The sequence below is a fragment of the Chenopodium quinoa genome, unplaced genomic scaffold (genome assembly GCF_001683475.1).
Source record: "Chenopodium quinoa cultivar QQ74 unplaced genomic scaffold, ASM168347v1, whole genome shotgun sequence".
Taxonomy (NCBI): domain Eukaryota; kingdom Viridiplantae; phylum Streptophyta; class Magnoliopsida; order Caryophyllales; family Amaranthaceae; genus Chenopodium; species Chenopodium quinoa.
In genome coordinates, this window is record NW_018743850.1 from 7,383,910 (window position 1) to 7,407,242 (window position 23,333).

The 23,333-nt window shown below is 35.8% G+C and overlaps 3 protein-coding genes across 3 annotated transcripts; 2 read left to right on the forward strand and 1 right to left on the reverse strand.

The window, feature by feature from the left end:
• The first annotated feature begins 813 nt into the window (after nucleotides 1-813).
• On the forward strand, nucleotides 814-4,342 carry LOC110686196 (protein indeterminate-domain 2-like). Its single transcript, XM_021862795.1, has 4 exons — nucleotides 814-1,719; nucleotides 1,815-2,211; nucleotides 2,320-2,657; nucleotides 3,212-4,342. The coding sequence occupies exons 1-4, from the start codon at nucleotides 1,572-1,574 to the stop codon at nucleotides 4,006-4,008; spliced, it is 1,680 nt and encodes a 559-aa protein (XP_021718487.1). The 5' UTR covers nucleotides 814-1,571; the 3' UTR covers nucleotides 4,009-4,342.
• A 6,034-nt stretch (nucleotides 4,343-10,376) lies between these two features.
• Nucleotides 10,377-15,484, forward strand: LOC110686197 (probable protein phosphatase 2C 80). Its single transcript, XM_021862796.1, has 5 exons — nucleotides 10,377-10,532; nucleotides 10,885-11,533; nucleotides 12,174-12,498; nucleotides 14,334-14,486; nucleotides 14,928-15,484. The coding sequence occupies exons 2-5, from the start codon at nucleotides 10,938-10,940 to the stop codon at nucleotides 15,222-15,224; spliced, it is 1,371 nt and encodes a 456-aa protein (XP_021718488.1). The 5' UTR covers nucleotides 10,377-10,532; nucleotides 10,885-10,937; the 3' UTR covers nucleotides 15,225-15,484.
• A 595-nt stretch (nucleotides 15,485-16,079) lies between these two features.
• Nucleotides 16,080-20,657, reverse strand: LOC110686198 (vicilin-like seed storage protein At2g18540). Its single transcript, XM_021862797.1, is given in 7 exon segments — nucleotides 16,080-16,753; nucleotides 16,790-17,864; nucleotides 18,365-18,483; nucleotides 18,486-18,663; nucleotides 18,777-18,857; nucleotides 18,952-19,126; nucleotides 20,251-20,657. Coding segments are annotated over 7 exon segments (2,472 nt in total). The 5' UTR covers nucleotides 20,601-20,657; the 3' UTR covers nucleotides 16,080-16,259.
• Between the last annotated feature and the right edge of the window lie 2,676 nt (nucleotides 20,658-23,333).

Consider the following 23,333-nt stretch of genomic DNA (forward strand, 5'->3'; position numbering starts at 1 on the left):
TTATCAAAACTTAGGTATATTTTAACCAACTAATCTACTTAACATTTACAAGTTTAAAATATTATACTCAATCTATATGCACACAATATACGCTTTATCTTTTTAAAATTACAGACCAGACATTTTTTTTAGAGATTTATTTATGTGTTTTAGGAAATTTACATAGACACTACAACCTCACCCCTTAATTGACTCGTGTGACAGAGGTATTTCCCCTATAACATACTTGGCTCATGATTGATTCATTAATATACATTGACATTCATTTTTTAAAAGAGGTTTACTAAACTTAGCAAAACTGGCTCATACTTAATTATCGATTTGAAATATTTGAATACACATAATCACTTGACTTGATCTTAACTTAATTTGAATTTGAATTAACCCAACATGACCTAACAAAACCCATCAAATCAATCCTAAAGGAAATTTTTTTAACATGAATTAAGCACATTGACAACACAATCGAAAAATAACTTATTCGTTCTAAATCACCCAAAAGTCCAATACCAGATTAACACAAATAAATCTAATCCGAAAATAATCTGATCCAACTCCAATCTAACGACCCATTGACCACCTCTAAAATGAACCAACATACTACGACAAATCGGTGCCACGAAACATCGATAGGGCCAAACACAAAGCCATGTTGCCGACGAGTCACCCAACGGGTTGACACGACACCGTGATAAAATTCGAGTAAATCAAAACTCAATAAAATAACACAAGATTTTTCACCTCAACTCACGTGCCCGTACATTTTTTTTCGTTTATTACCCCCTTCATTTAATTTCATTTTCTTTTTCCTGTCTTTTTTATTTCCTTTCCAAATAATTAAAAACCTATTTTCTCTCTCTTTCCTTGTTTTTTCCTTGTAGAAGACCAACAAATGCATAGCAATTAGCAACTCATATCTGTTGACAATTTTGCAGAATTTCTCTCTTTTTTATTTTCTCTCTCCTCCATTTCTCAACCTCGCCGTCTTTTCAAAAATTCCCTTTTAACCCTCTAAAATTGTCCACTTCTTTAAATCTTTCCCTAAATATTCCCAAATCAATTGCTACTTCAACCCTCCATATCTTACAATTTTAGAAATCCCCCCTTTTTTCTTTGAAAAAAAAAACCCAAAAATTTCCCATCAAATCCTGCTTCTTCTTCGCCGGAAATCGGTTCATTTTCCGACGATCTTTCCGGCAAATTTTTTTGGTTAAGCAACAAAAAGAAGAAAACCCAGAAATTATTTCACCCTTTGTTTGAATTTTAGAAGTAATTATTAAGAGTAATTACTCTGATTAGTAGAAGCGTTAGCTAATTTTCGCTCCTAGTGTCATGTTCTTCTAGTCAGAGAATCAACAGTGCAGGGACCAGCTGGTAGTTGGGAGAAAGATTAAATTTTTATTTTGGGAAAGAAAATAAAAATTGTAGTGATAAAAGCAAATTGACTGGTAGCTGTTGAAGAGAGAGAAAAGGAAAAAAAAATAATTTGAGTGTGTTTTTTGTTTTTGTTTTTTTCTCTCTCTTAAAAAAACCCTAAAAAATATCGGTTCTTCCCCAAACATAATTTGGTGATGCCGGCAGATTTGGATGATTCATCAGCTCAAACCATGTCAAATAACACAGGAGCTTCTGGAGAAGCTAGTGTTTCTTCAAGCGGTGATCAAATAGAACCCTTAAAACCCCCAACTAGAAAGAAGCGTAATCAGCCTGGAATGCCCGGTAATCCTTTGATTCTACAACTTCCGTTGTCATTTTTGTTTGTGTTGTTGTATGGAATGGTAATTAACTTGTTGGTTGATAATTTGAACGAGCAGATCCGGATGCTGAGGTGATAGCGTTGTCGCCGAAAACCTTAATGGCGACGAACAGATTTGTGTGTGAAATATGTAACAAGGGGTTTCAGAGAGATCAGAATCTTCAGCTACATAGAAGAGGGCATAACTTGCCGTGGAAGTTGAGGCAGAGATCGAGTAAAGAAGTAAAGAAAAGGGTTTATGTTTGCCCTGAAATTAGTTGTGTTCATCATGATCCTTCTAGAGCTTTGGGAGATTTGACTGGGATTAAGAAACATTTTTGTAGAAAACATGGTGAAAAAAAATGGAAATGTGAGAAATGTTCTAAAAAATATGCTGTTCAATCTGATTGGAAAGCTCATATCAAGATTTGTGGTACTAGGGAATATAAGTGTGATTGTGGAACTCTTTTTTCAAGGTTGGATTTTTTTTCTTAAGTTTTTCTTGGTTGTAAGAGATTTTTTCTGGTTATTAATTTTGTGGGTATTTATTTCATTGTTTGTTTTTGTTGTTAATGAATTGACAGGAGGGATAGTTTTATTACACACAGAGCATTTTGTGATGCTTTAGCTGAGGAAAGTGCCAGAAATCATCCTAATGGTAAGAATAATGCTAATAACAATAGCACTAAGATGGAGATTGAGTCAAAAGCTTCAACTGTAATTGCTTCGCCGCCACCATCAGCAGCTGCAGCAGCACCGCCGCAGCCATCAGTGTCACAACAGATGCCTCCTCCGTCGCCATTGCCTGCTCCACGGCAATCAACACCGCCACCAGCACCACCAGCACCGACGCAGTCAACCCCGATTTCTGTGACTCCAGCTACTACTATGGTGTCATCTGTTTTGCCTATTCAGAGTTCAGGTATATTGACCATTTCTTAAGTAGGAAAACTAGATGGTGTCATATTAATATTTGTGTTTGTGTGCGTGGTTCTCTGATATGCTCTATATTTTTTTTTGTTGAATTGGATGATGAGTTTGGTTGTCTTTCTCTAATTTTGTTTGTTCTTAATCTTTGATGATTTTTCTTTGGATTTAGTTCATTTTGTCTGTTGTTGATCTTATTTTTTCCTTTTTTTTTTTGTTTTTATTTGGGTTTTAGATTGGATGCTTATATATTATTGCTGACTTAAAGATTGTATTAAAGCTACATATTTTAGTTAAAAGATGTTAACAGAGTGCATTTGGGTAGGAGATTAAATGATTTTAATATCTTTTAAACTTTCATTAAAGGGGCAGATCCAAATGATTCAAAGTGTTTAAGAGTGGAAGAGTTGGAAAGAAAGGGGGAGATGAGAAAGGAGACTATGATTGAATTTGACTCTTTTACTTTTATTTAAAGTTCATTTTCAGTGCAGAAAGATAAAAAGGCCATTGCTGTTTAGTGAAGAAACACTTTTTCATCTTGTTTTACAGTTCAAGGGTTGCCCGAAAGTCATACTCCAGTCTCGGAAGATGTACTCCCTCCGGTCGCTATAGTCCCAACTGGGGTAAATGGTAGCGGAAGCAGTAGCAGTAGTTGCAGTTCTAGTAGTGGTGCCAATACTAGCAGCAGTGTATTTGCTACCTTGTTTGCTTCTTCCTCAGCTCCAGCAGCTAGCTTACAATCTCATGCAAATCCGGCTTTCTCAGACTTCATTCAAACCATGACTCAACCTGAGTGCCCTCCACCAGAACTTCCCCAATCTGCACCTGCAGAACCCATTTCACTTTGCCTTGCTACAAATCACGGGTCATCGATTTTTGGGCCTGCTGGTCAAGAACGAAGACAGTACGCACCGCCTCCACAGCCAGCAATGTCAGCCACAGCACTACTTCAGAAGGCTGCTCAAATGGGAGCAAATGGTGGGTCTTTGCTTCGTGGACTTGGGCTTGTCTCATCGACTTCATCTGCTGGACCCTCAGATAGTCTTCAATGGACTTCTCGACAAGTTGAGCCTGAGACTAGCCCCGTCCAATCTGGCCTAGGGTTGGGCTTACCTTGTGATGAAGGGTCCGGATTGAAGGAACTAATGATTGGAAGTTCTTCAATGTTTGGGCCAAAACAACCTACCCTGGACTTCCTTGGATTGGGAATGGCTGCTGGGGGAAGCCCAAACGGGGGACTCTCGGCACTAATCACATCAATGGGGAACGGCCTTGATGTGGCTGCTGCAGCAGCTTCGTTTGGAGGACCCGAGTTCGCCGGTAAAGACATTGGAAGGAGCTCATGATATGAGGGGCAAAGGGAGAAGCTATTTTGTACAGAGCATCACTTAGATGTTGCAAGAGAATCAGATATAATTGTAGGTGGGGTTACTTATTTGCAATTTATTATGCCTATAATTAAAGACTTAAGAGGCAGTTGGGGTCTTTTTGATAAATCTGCTGCTTTTATAATGATAAAAAAGGGCTATAAAATATGTTGTACTATGTTGTAATTCAACTACTTCTGGTTAGAAACTTTAGACAAATCCATTCCCCCTGTTAAGTATGTAAAAGGGGGAATTAGTAAATTCTTGAATCAAGTTAAGTTTTATCAATTGTCCAATCTCTGCTGGTTGCTTAGCTGCTACTGTTCATGCTTGTTGCAATTTCTTTTTTACGCAAATATTTTCGAAAGATACGCAGTTTTATTACTATACCTTTGAAAAATACAGTAGTTCACTACTAAACAAGGTTGGTCTGATGGTGGGAGCTGCACTTGGCGACTTGAAAGTCCCAAGTTCGAATCCCACCGATAGCGCTTGTTTTGCAGTTTACCTTCCCCCTCTTCCCTCGTAGTCTCCTGCCCATGGGCAGATTCACTGTGTATCAGAGCTTCACGGTAGCAAGTTTTCTTCGTGAAGTTTAAATTCAGTGGCAAATTGAAAATAGAGCTTGCTGAAATCTGGTTGATTGCAAGTCAATCAACGGGGTGAAGCATTGTTGGCTAAGTGACTCTAACATCTACTTGTGACATACGGCAGTGCTTGAATCTAATTGGCGATGATCGTTGGCAAGTGACAGTGGCTCACATATTCAGAGAAGGGAATAGCGCAGTGGATTGGGTTGGCCAACCACGGAGTCATTCAGGAATCTCAATTGGAAGTTTATAATAATAATAATAATATGTTGGTAGAACTTAGTCGTATTTTAGAGGAGTATAATAGAGGTGTAGTTATGCCTCGCCTTATCCCTCCGTAGGGATACAATTAATCTTTATACATATATCAATGAACTAGTTTGATCTATGAAAATTATAATATAAGTTTTATTTTAAAATTTTATATTTATACCTATCTAACAATATATTTTATGACAAAATATATTTTTTAAAAAAATTTATAATTAAAGTTAATATTTGAATAATGAAAAAAAGTCTAACGCCTCACTTTTCTGGGACGGAAGAAGTACCTACTTTCTGTTTTAGGTTTTCTTATTCGATGTTTTAGATTCTATTTCCTTCTCTTTTTGACATACATTTTATTGTATGGAGTATTTCAGTTTTACCTAACAATATTTATACATTTAAATTTTCTACTCTGCATTATTTTTATCAATTTTTTTTTTTTACTACTATACATTTCTTTTACTTTATTTACCTTTTTTCATGCATTCTCTTATTTCTCTCCTCTCTTTGAAACAAGGTATGCAGTATTAATTGGACATACCAAAAGAAAACAGAGGGCATACAAGAAGCAGATCAGATTGATATGGTTATATTGGCACTTTCATGTGAGCTTCCTTTGTTTGCTTGCTGAGAGAATTAGCTTTCTTCTGGGATAACAACACTCTTTTGGAATATATATATACTGTATTTAATATCAAGTCAAAGGAAAAAAATAATTGACACTGAAATAATGTTAGGATATCCAACAATCTGACAAGTTGGCATTTAAGATTGCGTACCCCAAACAAGAATGCTACTTCTTTTGCTTTCTTTGGCCATCTCTATTTGTTTAGGCTTTGCCCTTGACAATCACCGGCCACTGCTCCTCTAGACTCGTAAACAGAAGATTGTTTACGTCTCGTCTCCAGCTAATATCCACAATTATTCGGTACTCATAGCCCGGCCCCATTCTTATACAATAGGTCATGTTCCGTAATAATATGTCACTTTTTAAATTAAGTTAAACCTTGAATACCTTTATACTTCGTTAGTGACTTTTGTCTGAATAACATCCACGACAATAAATTCGAAAAAATGACCGATGTTATATATGTTACGCGTTTCTAATAATTTTCGAACTTTATTTATACAAGTACTGTACTACTTTTAAGGTGGACAAAGAAATGAGCAAAAGATAATGGAACAGCTTAAAGACTAAAGAGGATGTTTTGAAAATTAAACAGAGAAATTGGATGAAATATAACATGGAATAATAGTAGTCTTAGTTCATAACCAATAAAAAAGATCCAGTTTGTAGTCCTATATATGAGGCTATAATGGTTGTTATTGTACACAGCAATTAAGTGGATGTCTAGTTGCTTATCAAGTTTTGACGTCGGCAATTGAAAACAACAGTACTGCTGAAACCCCTGGATCCTCATTATTGACATCACCAAATCGGTCCAAATTACCAATTATGCATGTCTAGCCTACCATCAAATATTAATGCTCAATCAGCTGTATCAATTTTTTCTTCTTTTATTTATGTAGCTTCCAGGCCTAAGTATAAAATTTTAAAACATATTCTAAGACTAAACTTGTACTTTTTTGTTTAGTATTGTAGTAATTTTGACATGTATGACAAAATAATGTGTTATTAAATTAGGATTTCACTTTGGAATTTCCACATATGACTGTAATTCTATATTTTAAAACTTTTTATCCCAAGTTCACAATTTTCCAACCCCTTAATCTTAATATTTTGTTTACAATCCTTTTGTTATATAAATTTTAGAAAATTTCAAGTAATACTCCCTCCGTCTCTAAAAGAATGACTCTTTTGGCCAGGTTTTAGTCCCAAAATATTCTTCTCATTTATATTAAAATACCCTCCAATTTACAATAATATTTGTGCAAAATTAGCTTCCCCATGTAAATATTGTTTTTTTCATGTACTTTTATTACTTTCTCTCTCTACTTTTTTGCAAATCTCATGTAAATTTACCTTTTCAATGTATTTTCATTAGCTTTCCCATACACTTGTATTTCTCATTTAAGTTTCTTAATGCTCGTGAAAACTCCCCAATAGGGTCGTTCTTTTAGGGACGGAGAGAGTAATGATAATAACTTTTAATATTCTTTATCATTATTAAATAAATTATTACTCTTTACTCTTTATATTTTATGCATTAACACAGATACATTTTACTTTATATTAATTACTCCATATCAAGTATTGTAATTAACCCTTCAATGATGGAAATATTTTAATACTTCTAGGTTTATTTTGGAAATTTTCAATGCTTTAGCATTTATTTATTTATTTATTTTTGAAAAATACCCAAGTTTTATAGAACCATCAATGTAAGTATGATTCCCAAAACAAAAAGAGAAAAAGGCCCCCTACAATATTCAATTAGCAACAAATTCCTATATGCATGTTTGACTGTGTGTTCCTGCATCCTGCCTCAAACCCCCTTGTTTCCCACTAGTCTATCTCCATCCAGTTGTTGGTTTACACACCTTCCCTAAGTCCCTAACTCATCATAACTCATGTATACTCAAGAGTCAAGACATATGTCATGAAAAGCCGTGTATGTAATACGGAGTATAAAATAGTATGGTAAAAGCTAACGAACGTTCCGAGGGCGTAGGACAAGCTAACTAAAAGTAGAAATTTTATATAAAATAAACATTAATTAGACTGATCGACACGTGATTTTGACATGCATTCCAAAATTAATAGTACTTTAAAAAATGTTTTAAATGCTTATCTAATGTCTTGGCACGTTCGTTAGCAAGATCCAAATAGTATTCATATATACATCGTAGTATTCATGTTATATAAGTATTATTTTTGTCATTAGGTATTGACTTCTCTCCTCAATCCATATATTTAAATCTACAAAGCGAAATAATTTAATCAGTAATGCTAGTAGTTTAACTCACCTTCCTAGCTCTTTGTGTTAAACATACGATTACATTATTTTAAATAGGTTGAAAAAGTTGAAGGAAGTTGAAGGAAGAAAGATTGAGACAAAAACTACGTAATAAGTGGGGGTTGTGAACTTGTGACCAAGATTGATGTGAAGAAGCAGTAGTTTAAAAAAATACGCACACACATTCTAAAAAAATGCTGCCAAGAAAATGTGAAAAGGGCAAAAAACCCGGCAATGCGAAAAACTAAGTACGTGTAAACGGGCTCGGATCCATATTCCCACAAACATTAATAATTTGTGCGACCTTCAAGACAAACTACGATTTCTATTATTGTTGTCCTTTTCTTATTTTTAATTATGCCGCGGGCTCGGTCTACAACTCTACATTTTACATTCAACTATTCTTTGTTTCGTTCTTGTCTTCTAGCTACCACATGTCTATGAAAACACCCTTTTCATTAAGCGAGTAAGTTTGGTGTAGTTGGTAATGTGTTCGTCTTGTAATTTAAGGTTACAAATTCAAGTCTTATCATTTACTTGTGTTTGAAAGTGAGGGATTCTTGTATCTTTATTCATTACTTTTAAGCGTTAACTTATTTTTCTGTTTTTCTTTTTTTATTTTTTATTTAATTTTTTATTTATTTTTTTTATCATATTTATTAATGTAAAACTTTAACGATCAATAACTTTAATTCTCCACAAGTAAAAATTACAAAAGTTATATATATATTTTTTTTTGGTGCAATATAAAAGTTATATATTATGATAGTATTTATTGAGACGAATTTAAACATATCCCACGTAAATATGTTTTTCTTTACATATTTATTAACTATTACTAAAACAAAACATTGCTGACATCATCTCCCCACAAAACTGTATACGTGTCGCTTTCTTATGAAATTTTTTCCCGCCTAAAACCATTGATGATGTCATTATTTTGTGATACTTTTTTTTTAAAAAGGATTTTTTTCCCCTTTTGTGTGATACTTTGTAAACAAGCTAAGTAAATTCTTTCAACAACTTTAATCTAGAAAATCAAAGTATAGTAAATTGATGAATATCAATAGTATCCCTTTCTTTTGATTTAAAGATATATCATTCCCTCTCCTCAATTCCTTAACACTAATATTTAAACGTCTGGAAATTCCTAAAATATCCAAACTGTATTTTAATAGGAAATCTCCTTCCAATGAATTTATGAAAAAATTGAAAAGATTCATTATATATACGAGTTCTATACTATATATATATTTTTTTATTTTTTTATTATAACCATGCATCGCACGGGGATAATCTAGTTATTCATAAAAGACGGTCAAAGGAGAGGTGATGAATAGTGTAAAAGTCAAAGCGAGTCAAGTAAAAAAGAACGGAGGAAGTATTTAGCTAGACTGATTGACTTGTAAGATGTGTCAGTTAATAAGCTTTTGAAATTGTCTAAATAATATTATGCAAAGTGCTAATTAAGGAATTATATGAAGAATGACTTACATGTATAAGGGTTACTTGAGCTACCATCTATTGGTTTAAGTATGGATCCTTATAAATGGAGGTAGTATGGTATGGAGTATAATATGTTTGTCAATGAGTACAGAGTACTCAACGAATTCCAATTGTAATATATAGCATTATAGTTTTCAGGTTTTGGATTGTTTTTATGGGTCTAGACTTCATTTGATTCAATCTAGTTTAGGTTTGGATAAGTGAACAACCATAGACGGAGGGTGTAATGTTTTGAGCATTAGTTAAGGAAGTTATTATTACTACTATTATCATATGTTAATGAATAGGATCTTATTGAACCTATGCCTCTATTTATTAGGTATCCATTTTAGCATTGCTAGTCCAACTCATTGGTGGTGTTGGGAGAGGGATTAAAGAATCCCCACTTCCACAGAGTTTGGTTCATAAATTTTAGGTAATAACATGAGTTTGGAATAAATAAAACTCGTGCCTAATGTCTACCAAAACTCCATATTATAAACTCATACCTTATATCTACAAATATATAGTTCAAATAAAAGATGAGGAGGATACGACTCATATCAAACCTTAAGATATGAAATTAAAAAAAAAAAAATCTATTAGTACACAACCAAACACAGACATTACGAATTAAGTTCCAATCCTTTATCACCAGCTCTATCCCCGAATCCAAATCCAAACCACACTCAATAAACCAAATGTCAATCCATTTTCAAACAACAGCTAAATGCAAGTTACTAAGAATCATGTATCGACCCATATTATCTTGATTTATTTTTTACTTAGTATTCCAAACTCATACCACCCATATGAACCAAATATCAGTAAAATTTAGTTCCATAATTGTTAAGTACGAAGACAAACCTTTACCACTAAGCCAATTCTGCGTAGTATTGAAAATTTGAGATTAATTGAACGTTTGAACCAATTGGATAAAGCTCGAATGAACGAGATTGGAATTAAAACGAATCTAGTCCATTATACGTATCAAGCCCATAGATCCGTTTAGACCATTTCAGGCTAGCAAGTTGCAAATCACGTGATTTGTGTTTCTCGTTCTGCCATATAATTTAAAATTATTATATCCATTTCTCTCCTTTTTTTTTTGGGCCAAGAAGAGAGAGAAAATTCCACCTTTTTCCCCATCGCCGGCACTCTTCTACTCTATCGCCGGATTTTATTAGGGTTTTATCCAACTTTCATCAATTATCCAATTTCTCATCAATTAATTTCTAATTAGGTAAGCTCTAAGCTTGATTTTTTAATTATTTTTTTAATTATTTTTGCTTTTTACTGAATTTTTTTTGATGTTTATTGTTTGATTTAATTTTCAATTAGAAGCTTATTTGATGATCATTGCAATTTAATTTTCAATTTCATAATTAAATAGCTTGCTGCTTTACTAGATTTTGTGTAATTACTTTCAATCTTTCAATTTTTTTTTGGAATTAATGTTGATAATGTGATATTGTGCTTGAATTATCCAAGGAGTTATTTATGAATTTACATATATATTAATATGTATTGATTAATTAATTAATTAGTAGCTGTGATAGTTGTGACTTATTGTGGAGATATGGTTAAATTTTTAGGTTTTATTGGGCTTTGTATTGGCAAGGGATGATTTGGCCTTTAAGGGTTTAAGATGCAATTGGTATCTTTGTCAAAGCTGAATACTGCTTGTAGTTCGTCTCTCAGAAGATTGTTGTCCGGTCGGGTTATATCGTGGGAGCAGGGGAATTTGGTTGCAAGTTTATGCATTGAGAGTCAAACTCTGAATCAGAGTTGTAATTCTGTGAGGTCTTATAGTAGTCATCGGATAAATAAGTTTTTGGTAAACACAACTATCGCGTCTTTGTGCTGCCGTGTTATAAGGAATCCGATGGCTGCTTCGGGGTCCCACGCTGTTTCTGGGGATGTATGTGTTGATACATTGTTTAAGGGGTATGGTAATGTTGTGGACTTTGCGAAGCCAGCTGGTGTTTTCTTTGGTGATAGAAGTGTTTATAGTTGTCGAAAAGCTAGTGTTGGTTTAAGAAATCGAGATGTTCACTTTGTTAGTCTAGCTATCCCTGGTTTATCTTACAAGAGTTGGGACTCTAGGCAGTTTCTTGGACAATGCTTGAGGAGTTATCGTGCATCACCTTCTGCGAGTTATTCTGATGGAGCTGCTGCTGATGTCCCATTTGACATTTCTGCTAGGGATGTGCCGCTTGATAATCCTACAGATACCTCTTCCTGGTATGTCCTCTTTCCCATCATATAAAGGACCTTTTGTTTGACATAGGGTTATGTATTATTGCTTAGGTATTTTGAATTCTGCTGTTAATTGTTAGTTTGTTACATGCTAGCTCATTTGAGAATTGAGATGACAGGGATCTAGTGTGGATAGCAGCTCTTCACTATAAATGTCACTAGTTTGAAACATTGGATGGTGTTTCAATCATTTAATTTGGTAAAATAGCTAAATAGTTTGGATACAAAGTACAATGGTATCTTTTTGGATTTTTTTTACCATACATAGATGATAGATGTACTGATATTATTTTTTTTCGTGAAACAGCCATTTTAACAATGGTACCTTCCCTATCCATATTCTTTCAAAGATGACAAATATATATAAATTCATTATAATTGTTATAGGCCTTAAAGTTAATTTGAATACATTAGGAGAGAGAGTAGGACTTGAGACACTGAGAGATGTTTGATTCTTGGATTAGCTGATGTTCATATATAGAGCATATCAGTTAACTCAACCTTGAAAAAGAAAAGCTGTATGGGTGTTTAGGAGGAGGCAATTGAATCATTGCATATTAAATACATTTATGAAAAGGAAAATAATAATAGTGATCAGCTTTGTTGTTGTTGTTGTTGACTGTAGTAAAAACGTAAGTCATAGATCCTTGAAGCTTCGTTCAGGATCATGTTACCTGCCACACCCTGACAAGGTTAAAACTGGAGGAGAAGATGCTCATTTCATTTGTGAAGAAAAAAGAGTGATTGGAGTTGCAGATGGTGTTGGTGGATGGGCAGATGTTGGTGTTGATGCTGGAATTTATGCTCGACTACTTATGTCTAATTCTATGACAGCTATACAAGAAATTTCCAAGGATGGGGTAGACCCGGCTAAAATATTGGAAAAAGCTCATGCTGACACTAATGTCATAGGCTCATCCACAGCTTGTATAATTGCTCTCACTGACCAGGTTGGTACTTTTGCTGTTCTTACCTGATAAAAATGAGACAACACTGTTAATTATCATGGTTGAAGTTGTTTAGGCGTGGTCTGTTTCTTTTTACAATATACGGAGCAGTTTATTGTCTGACTGCCTTATTTTTTTTCACTTATGTTTAAGAGGCATGTTACTCTTGCTCATCTTGTGTTTTTGTTGCCAGGAGTGCTTTTGCTTCCCCCTCCTTTTTAATTTATTCTCTATATTGCTTGACCATGAGTGAATGTTTTAAGTATCTTGGGTCCCTCATCCAGAAAACATTGATCCAGACGTGGCCCACGGGATTAAGTCGGGGTGGCTTAAATGGAGAGCGCCAACGGGAGTGTTATGTAACCGAAGCATCCCCTTACAGTTGTAGGGAAAATTCTACAGGACTGCCATAAGACCAGTGTTGCTCTATGGTAAAGAATGTTGGGCTTCGAAGAAGAAGCACATTAAAAAGATGGAGGTTATGGAAATGTACATGTTAAGGTGGGTGTGCGGGAACACTCTAAGAGATAGAATAAGAAATGAGGTTATTTGCAATAAAGTAAGTGTGGGAGGCATTGCAGACAAACTAAGGGAAAATCGCCTGCGTTGGTTTGGGCATGTAAGACGGAGACCCAAGGGTGCACCGGTTCGAAGATTGGAAGAGTGGGAACATGGAGGGGTTAAATGAGGGAGAGGGAGACCGAAAATGACTTGGTTGGAAGGAGTTAGGAAGGATATGAAGTATATGGATTTGCATGAGGATGAAGCATTGGATCGTAAGGGATGGAGGAGGAAGATTTATGTCGATGACTACACAGAATAATCAAATTTTGGTTCATGTAGCTGACCCCACTTATGGAATTAAGGCTTTGATTGATTTAAGACAAAGACCGAGGGTGCACCGGTACGAAGGGTGGAAAAGTGGGACAATGGAGGGGTTAAACGAGGGAGATCGAAACTGACTTGGTTGGAAGGAGTTAGGAAGGATATGAAGTTTATGGATTTGCATGAGGATGAGGCATTGTATCGTAAGGGATGGAGGAGGAAGATTTTTGTCGATGACTACACGAAAAAAATCACTTTTGGTTCATGTAGTCGACCCCACTTATGGGGTTAAGGCTTTGATTGATTATATTTATGTTCTTTAAGTTATGCTTTCTCTGCAATTTTTTTAAAATTGTTGATTCAAGTTAGAAAAACATATACACTTCGTTTCACAAAAATTACACCATGTTGATCTTTAGAATATTTACAAGCTAACGAGCTCTCTTTGACCATCTATTGTGATTTATATGTAAAGAAAAATATAGTCATGTGGGGTCTTGTTATATTCGGCTAGATCTATACTTTCAAATTTTCAACATTTAATAATTTTCACATATTGAGAATTATACATATTAATTGTCAAGGTTATAAGTCGAGATTCTCGGGAAGGATGAAATTCTCCATGGTGCAATATTTGTGGAATAGAGGAAATTGAAATGTACACCTTAGTTCTCTGCTATTGTTGGGGTGGTCTCTGTTCTACTTAATTAGAGGATTATCATGAATTGCCCTCATCGTCTTATGATTCATCTGAAACATAGAACCATTTATGCATTCTGTGGCTCTGTGCTATGCTAGATGATAACAGATAATACCAAGAGGACATTAGGAATTACATGTGTTTGCTGATTTATGTTTCTTTCCATGCCTAATTGGATATAATAATTCAAAACTTTTAGCTTGGTCACATGACTTTTGCCTGAAGCTCTGTATGCCTTCTGGATTTCTTGATATCATGTCTTCTATTGTCGTGAAAAGTCCACTGAGTGACTTATTATTTTATTATTTGGCAGGGGATCCATGCCATTAATCTCGGAGACAGTGGATTCATAGTAATCAGGGATGGAAGTACAGTATTTCGGTCCCCTGTGCAGCAGTATGGTTTCAATTTTCCGTATCAGTTGGCAAGTACTTCAGCTGGAGGTGATTTACCCAGTTCTGGCCAGGTACATTTTCTGCTGTTAGCTTTCATGGTTTCCTCTATTAGTTGGATCATACCATGACTACTCTAGTGATGGCTGTAAACATATTTAGGTTCCCTTTACCGTAAAACATTTGATGAATAAGGGCAGTTTTAAAGAGGAATTTACTCCTCTGCAACTCTGCCTTTTTTTTTTGCCAGCTTTCCAAATTTCTTCTTCTCTATCCCCTTGCTGGGGATTTAAAGAGCTGGAACTATAAATTATATTATTGGATTTTCGGGGCATGCTTAATCTCGTGCATGTGTTGTATATATGGTTTTCAATTTTTCCTTAAATTTTAGTTATGGAATATCTATGTATGCTAACCATTAGACTCTGAAATAATACTCTTCACCAAACTTGGTTTTTCTAGAGTGGTAGCTTCCATGTTTACATTTAAGTGATGTTTTATTCTGTATGTGGCAGGTCTTCACATTTCCTGTTGCTTCAGGAGATGTTATAGTTGCTGGTACAGATGGATTATTTGACAACTTATATGACAACGAGATTACTGCTTTGGTTGTCCAAGCTAAGAGATCAGGTCTCGATCCCCAGGCAACAGCACAAAACATAGCCACTCTAGCGCAACAAAGAGCTATGGATAAACATCGAAAAACACCATTTGCTGCTGCTGCACATGATGCTGGGTTTCGTTATATTGGAGGAAAGCTGGATGACATCACTGTTGTTGTATCTTATATCATTGGCGAGGATAATCAGTGAGTTGTGCCCCTTGTTAGTTTCTTTTTGTGTTCCTTTCAGTTTCCTGGTCACTAGAATTCCAATGAATAGAATGGTGAAACTAACATCGATTTTGCAGCAAATGTTCAATATTTATTTCTTTCTTTGTACTGGTTCATTCCTTCTCTCCTCTTGTTTTGTCTCACCAAAGTAGAGAATCTAGGGTGTACGCACTACACTTGGATGATAATGGGAGGGCTAGGAAAGGTGAAATAATTAGAGAATTTCTTCTTTTACTTGAATCTTGTTTTAATTTGAAAACTCTCTCTCTCTCTCTCTCTCTCTCTCTCTCTCTCTCTCTCTCTCTCTCTCTCTCTATATATATATATATATATATATATATATATATATATATAAACAATAATAAAAATAAATAAATAAATAATAATCTGAATAAAAACCACCAGGGAGTAGCCTTTGTTTACAAGGGTAGTTCTCTTGGAATAATGGCCCTATCCAGGTTTTGCCAACTTCTTGTTCTTATCATATTTGATGTTGTAATAATACTCCCAAAAAATCTTTAAGATAGATAAAAGATTATTGAGGTTAAATCGTAAAAAAATTTTCAAATAGCTGTTTAGACGAAAAAGAAAGGGTAAAAAAAAAAGCTGCGTAGTTTTTCAGAAAGATTTAATCTAATGTTGTTAAGCTTGAAAGTTGCCCTTTTTTTTTTTTGGCGTTGCCATGAAAAATTTAGTCTAGTGCAGCAACTGAACTGCTTAGAATTTTTGAGAACGTCACAAAATATTGAAGATGCAAGTGGCTTAATTTTGCAAGCATATAATAAGATAAACTATTAGGGTGCCATTGCAGATATTATCAAAATACAGAAGGAAAGAAAGAAAATTACGGTTTCCACTGCTCTCAAAGTGAAATATCCACCAGATTTCTACCTTAAAATCACATTACTTAACTATTACAAACATTTTTTATTGCCCTGGTGATGAGCTATATGTGGCATTATGATATTTAGGCAGGATTTCAAACGATGGTGCTAAGCTAATACGGGCATTGAATTTACCAACGAACATCTGAAACCTTTGTTGTACGCCTCAGAATTCTTCCTTCTCCTCTGCTTCCATCACTTTCTTCTGTCGATCTCCTTTTCCTTGCTTCTTTCTCTGCTTGCCTTTCCCATTCCCTTCTTTCTTCCTCCTCTCTTTTTGCTATTTCTTGCTCAGTCTCTTGTTCTTCCTCTCCTCCTTCCTCCTCTCTTCTCCTCCGTTCTTCTTCCTCTTGTTTTCTTTCCTTCTCTTCTCTCTTCCTTTCTTCTTCCTCTTGTTTTCTCTGTTTTTCCTCCTCTCTTTGCCTCTCCTTTTCCTCTTTCTTTCTCTGTTTTTCCTCTTCTCGCTGCCTCTCTTTTTCCTCTTGCCTTCTGTGCTCTTCCTCTTCTCTTTGCCTTCTTTTCTCTTCCTCATGTTCTCTTTCCTGCTCCTTTTCTCGTTTCCTTTCTTCTTCCTCTTCTTCATGCCTTTTCTGTTCTTCTTCTTCACGCTTTCTCTGCTCTTCCTCTTGTTCTTCCCTTCTTTGCTCTTCCTCTTGTTCACGTCTTTTTTTATCTTCTTCTTTTTCACGCTTTCGTTGTTCTTCCTCTTCTTCTTGCCTTCTTTGCTCTTCCTCCTCTTGCCTTTTCCGTTCCTCTTCCTTCCTTTTTCTTTCCTCCTCCTCCTTTCTCTTCCTTTTTTCTTCCTCTTCTTCTTGCCTTCTCTGCTCTTCCTCCTCCTTTCTCTTCCTTTTTTCTTCCTCCTCTTCTTGCCTTCTCTGCTCTTCGTCCTCCTGCCTCTTTTGTTCCTCTTCCTCTTCTTCGTGCCTTCTCTGCTCCTCCTCCTCTTGTCTCTTTTGTTCCTCTTCCTCCTTTTTTCTTTTTTCCTCCTCCTCTCTCTTCCTTTTTTCTTCCTCTTTTTCTTTCCTTCTCTGCTCTTCCTCCTCCTGCCTCTTTTGTTCCTCTTCCTCCCTTTCCCTTTTTTCTTCCTCTTCTTCTTGTCTTCTCTGCTCTTCCTCTTCCTCTCTTTTCCTTCTTTCTTCCTCTTCTTCTCGCCTTTTTTGCTCTTCTTCCTGTCTCTTCCGTTCCTCTTCCTCTCTCTTCCTTCTTTTCTCCTCTTTTTCTCGCCTTTTCTGCTCTTTCTCTTCTTCCTTTTTCCAATCTTTCTCTTCCTCTCTTCTCCTCCTTTCTTCCTCTTCTTGCCTTTCCTTTTCAATCTCATCTTCCATCTTCATCTCCTGTTCTTCAGCACAAGAAGTGCAGTCCAATATGATTGTTTCGTCTTGAGCTGCTAGCAGCTGGTCAATTGTTGTGTTTGACACATTAAAGGATGCACCTATAATGGTTTTGCTTAGTGTCTGCAGCACTGAAGCCTTTCCTGCTAGGAACTGAGGATGGTTCTTCTTTGTTGTGCTGCTGAACCCCATGAAAACAAGTGAGCCATTGTTGAACGATGTTTGTGCCATTGGATGAAACCTTGGGACAGTGAATATATCACCTTCCTCAATTCTAAACCTCGAGTTTTTGCATTCTTTGTTTGTCAGTGCACTTGGACAAACCACGCGAACCATTCCCTCTCCTTCCAACACAACTGATACCTCCGTTGCCATCGGGTTCCAGTGAGGCCCCATCGTTGAACCCTGGATTTTGCAACCAGCAATGCTGTTAGAACACTAAAATTTTTATGTGGTCTAGCATAAGTGAATTTTAACATTTAACTCTTGAACCAACTTTACGAAACCTACGTAATTTTTTTTTATTTGGAAACTTAACAAAAAGAAGCACCCTGTTTTGTAATCAAGACCATCCTATCATTACAATTTTGCTTATTCAATCTTTACCAACTACTAGTAAATTGATATCGTTGTGGGTATTTTGTTTGAATATTAGTCGAATTTTGGGGCCTTTAATGAATTTCTTTTGTTGGTAGTTTTAAGAATAACACCTTCGCTTAAAGGGTGGTTTTTGGTTCATTTCCCTAAGTTTATTGGTTAAGATACCACAAGTAGAAAAATACTCAGAATATGTGAGTAATGCAAAATGTGGAATGATATCTATCTTGCTGAGTTTGTTCTTATTCATAGGTCGAGAACGTTGTGACAATGCTTCTGTAAATAGAATGAGTATGTTTGTGGCTCACCTTGGTAAGGTTCACCATATAGACACCGATATGGGAATCTTGTAATGCGTGCAAGTTGTGATCGCTGACTGCTGTACTCCACCCGCTGCAGCTTTTAAAATCCGGGTCTTCCTTGAATTGAATGTCTTAGTGTGCTTCTTCTTGTTTTCACTGATTTGATTGCTGTAACTCTGGATTCCTAAGAAAACATTGATAAACAGAAGCTCCTGCTGCCAGAAATTCTTCTTTTTGGTCTCTGCGTATACTATTGCTGGTGTATCTGTTGCACTTGTTAATTCTTCTACTACTTCCTCAGGTACCTGCAGTATGATAATTTGTTAAATACTCCGTAGGAAGATGATGAAAAAGTAACACGGAACGTAAAAGTTTTACAAATATTACTGTTCTTGTGAGATGAGAAAGAATGGGGTACCTGGAAAGCCGCTTGAAGGATGCTCTTATCAAAGCCTCGAACGAGGTCATTGATGCTTGAGTACGGCCCAATTGATGGACCCTAAAAGAGGAAATTTGATCACAACATTTTAGTTCTATTGGGAGAAAAATGTGGCCAATTGAGTAAGCTTAAAAATTCTTCCTGTCCTATTTACCTGTAGTTTCTCTTCCTCCGGATTGGCAAAAACAGCAACGATTCTGAGCCTCGTCTCTTCAGCCTCTAAACTGCTATGAAGGTAGAAGAGACTGCCAGACTTGAGTCTGTAAACATCCCCTCGCTGCAAGCTAACTTTATTTAGTTCATCACTATCAGTCCAGCTTATCTTCCCACTTCCTGCAAAGAGTGCAAACTCACCAGATTTATAACTAGATATTGGTAGATATATAATGTAAGAGATTTGATTATTGAGGGAGCTTTCAAGGTAGTTATAAGCATAACCAACAATGGTAAGCGTGCTCCAGATTAGTATATGGAGTTACCGAGCTTAGTTTGTTGCTGCGTTCGATTTACATAAAACAGCCTTCCTTGTCTAATTACCTATACAAAGTGCTTAAATCTAGTATTAGTTTTACTCCGCCTGTTTTGATAGAGCAAAGTTATACTACTATTACAAATAAGTTCGAAAGCATTACTACCTAGTCCTTATATTCCATATCACCCTGTCTACTTATCTAGATTAGAATGGGAGCTTTGTGACCTGATTGTTACAACAAAATTCTCATTCTCAAGATCTAGTGTTTGAGCATTTTTGGAGCTTTTTAGAGTTTGCTCAAGGAGTTAGAACTAACTCGTATAAGAAGTCAGGTCAAGCTCAAACTAGATATGGCTCGATTGTGCATCTGTCTTTGACCGAATCGTTAATATATAAATGTCCATGAATTGTCTAGTTTAGTTAATCCTCTTAGTTAGGGATTAGCTCCTAAATGACTGTCTAGTAATTGCCCCTAGCCAGCTAGATTTGGAAAGCTATTATGTGTAGCCATTGAGTCTAATCCTAGTGCTTAAGAAGGATGATGTTGAAATTCGTCGCTAATTACTCGTTGCTTAAGAATGAGTTGGAATTAACTCGTTGCTAAAACTCTATTCTTGGTCATGTTATACATTCACACCATTACTCATGTGTGGTCTTCCTAGATCAATGTATCACTACAGGTATGTCGGACTTAGGAAGACGAACATTTAACACGCATTTCATCTGTATTACCCATAAGCACATCGAAATTGCTTTCTTGAACAACACTATGAACTAAAACTAAACACACTAAAATTACAAATTATTGCATAATATATTCTACTCTTCTTCCCATCTAAGAGTAATAATAAGGGTAACTTTAATTTTACACAACAATATGTTTAAACATCCAAAATTAGATAAATAATATACGTGACTATTAATTTCGAGTAGACAAACGCAGAGTTCCATATAAGCAATAGGATTAGAAGAGTTCGTCACGTACCTGTTTTGACATAGAAGACCATGTCAGCATGTAGAAGCACAGGAAGAAAAAGCGCATTAGGCTCCAAAGTAATGAACTGAATATGGTAGCTATGCCTCCCTGTACCGGAACCGTCATCGACATCGACCGCCGATATCTCGCCGAACTCCGTCGCAACAACCGGTATCCTGTCTTCCTTCTTCACTAGCCTCCCAATTGTACCAGTACTCCCACTACTCACAACACTATCTTCATGAAAATTCAATCCTCCATAAACAACACTACAATTACTTAATTGTAGCACTATACTAATAAGTATGAGAAAAACACACCAAAATTGTTTCATATTTCCTGATTTATTCATCATTTTATTTGATGATAATACTAATAGAGTAAACACTACTCAAAGCGTAACATAAAAACAGTGTTGGATTTTTATTGTGAATTTAAAGAATGAAGAGAGAGAAAGAGAAGTGCATGCAGATTACACACGTAGGTGTTGGTGTGGCAAGTGGCAAGTGGCAAAGAAAGACTCCAATGAGGTGAGAGCTTTTTTGGTCGTATATTACTACTGCCTAATAATGTGTTTTAAGGGTGAAATTTCGAAGAAATTACGTACACTTTGATTTGTATTTATCTAAATTCAAATTTTGGGAATCTTATTTTGAGATATACGGATTAATTGGAACAGACAAGCAAGAATATATCATGTAGGGCTGTTCACTACTGGATTGAAGATTGGAAATTTAAAATTTAAGATCCGAAAATTGGATTAATCTTACTTGGATCGAATCCAAACCAAATTGAAAAAAGCGGTCCAATCATAAGAAAAATTATTGTTTGAACGTCTTATATAAAATAGCCTTATAGAGGCTTGTATTCATAATTCAAAAAAAAAAAAAAAAAACAGAAACTGGTATGTTCAAAGATCGATTTATGGGGTTTTGGACTGGACCAAGGATTAGAAATTTAAATTTCTCACGCTGTATATGATATTTTCGCTTGATATTAAATTTGCTATAAAAGTTGCATACAAAATCACAAATGTGGTATATCAGAAAGAAATTAAAGTTAAAAGTCAAGTTTGGCTTTGATCAATTATGTTACACGAAGTAGGAATTTTCCTCTTTCCTTTTCTTTTTAATGGAATTTTCCTCTTTGATTTGATGGGGTTGATAATATGTGGTACCTGTATTTTGTTTTTTTAGCCCAACTGATTTGGGCTGAGTTAGATTGATTAAATGTTGGACTTTTGATGATCCAATCATTGCAGATGATAGTAAGAACAGCCCATACCATCTTGTACCTCATTGGGTGTTAGTGTGTTACTCTATCACTAAGGGAGTATCTCTGAGAGTGAGGGATAACTCAAGTGGTTAGAGCTTCCCTTTTGATTTCAGGAGATCTTGGGATCGATTCCCATTATCTGTCCTTTTGGCTCTCTAAACACCAAAAAAAACTAAGGGAGTATCTTTCCACTGCTCCCTCACCATAATATTTACACTAAAAAAATGCACTAAGTTTCAACCACATGTCACAATGACTTCTGCTTTTCATATTTGATCTGCTTAGGCAGAAAATAGTCAAATTTTTTAGGAAATTAGACTCCCTTTCTCTTTGTATAGTTCAGATTATTTTAGTTACATAAACCATTTGTTATGATTGTATGTTTGTCTCTTTATGGTGTAGATAGTCTTTGTTTGAGTAGTTTAAGGCCTTGTTTGGTAAAGAGCTTTTAGCTTATTTTGCCCAATTAGAGATTTGATCAATTAAAAAAGCTAATTTGAGTGTCTGGTAAATAGCTTATTAAAAGAGATTTTTAGGCTCAAAAAGCTCTTTTAGAAAAAGCTCATTATAAGAGCTCTTTAAAATTAGCTTATTAAACAATTAGCTTTTTGGCTCTTAAAAATACTAAAACAGCTAACAATTAACAACTATATACTAAACACTTTTACACAATTAGCTAATTATAATCAGCTAGTCAAACCAGCCAAGATAACAAGCTAGTCAAATCAGCTAATACAATCAGTTATGTCAATCAACTACCATCTAATTACCAAACAGGGCCTAAGTATAGTCTAGCATAGAGCATATGTGTGGATTGAATGGAAATTTTCTATACATCTTTTTTATATTTTGTAAGGTATATAATCAAATATCCTATTTAAAATAAAATAATCTAAAGTTGCATGTATAAGGAGTTATCATGACTTGTATATAGAGGTGTACATAAATAGGACCGGACCTGAAAACCGACCTGATCCGGACCTGTTGGGACCGGACCTGACCCGGACCTGTAGATTCAGGTCCGGTCCCGGTCCTTAAAATTCAAGGTTTCCGGTCCCAGTCCGGATCAGGTCCAAACCCGGGGTTTTCAGGTCTGGACCTGAAACTCGGTAAAAATGTATTTTTTTTAAAAAAAACTTTTTTTTCCCAAATATCAAAACAAGAAGTCAGTTCATTTCTAACCCTAACTTAATCACTCACTCCCTAACCCACTCTGCCAACACAAGTCACACAACACACTTACAAACCCACTCCCTCACGCTGCACACTCCTCTAGCGACCACTGGATCGCGCGACTCTAGCAACCCCAACCACTAGAACGTGCGACTCTAGCAACCGCAACCACCACATTGCGCGACTCCAGCAACCACAGCCACCAAAACACACGACTCTAGCGACCGCAGCCACCAGATCGCGCGACTCCAGCGACTGCAGCCACCAGAACGCGCGACACTAGAGGCCGCAACCACCAGATCGCGCGATTCCAGCGAACGCAGCCACCAGAACGCGCGACTCCGGCGACCGCATCCACCAGATCGCGCGACTCCAGCGACTGCAGCCACCCAATCATACACCAATCGCCCTCTTACTCGCTTCACGATCTACCCCGACCTTCCTTTGCGACCATCTACTTTGAAGGTGGTAGATCTGGTGGTTACTGTTGTCTAGTATTTTTGGTGTTTGGGAATTGGGACTTTAGTCAATTTATACAATTTATGTAGTATTCATGATTGATAATATCAGATTTTATGTTATTATTTATTTTATTTTTTAAATAAAAAATCAAAAAATAAATAAAAAAACAGGTCTATTC

Excerpts from the sequence above, each read along its gene's own strand:
- LOC110686196 (XM_021862795.1), top strand. The coding sequence starts at position 1,572 with ATGCCGGCAGATTTGGATGATTCATCAGCTCAAACCATGTCAAATAAC. Across the intron at positions 2,212-2,319 it reads TGTGGAACTCTTTTTTCAAG|GAGGGATAGTTTTATTACAC; the intron begins GTTGGATTTTTT and ends ATGAATTGACAG. Across the intron at positions 2,658-3,211 it reads TTTGCCTATTCAGAGTTCAG|TTCAAGGGTTGCCCGAAAGT; the intron begins GTATATTGACCA and ends CTTGTTTTACAG.
- LOC110686197 (XM_021862796.1), top strand. The coding sequence starts at position 10,938 with ATGCAATTGGTATCTTTGTCAAAGCTGAATACTGCTTGTAGTTCGTCT. Across the intron at positions 11,534-12,173 it reads CCTACAGATACCTCTTCCTG|TAAAAACGTAAGTCATAGAT; the intron begins GTATGTCCTCTT and ends TGTTGACTGTAG. Across the intron at positions 14,487-14,927 it reads ATTTACCCAGTTCTGGCCAG|GTCTTCACATTTCCTGTTGC; the intron begins GTACATTTTCTG and ends TGTATGTGGCAG.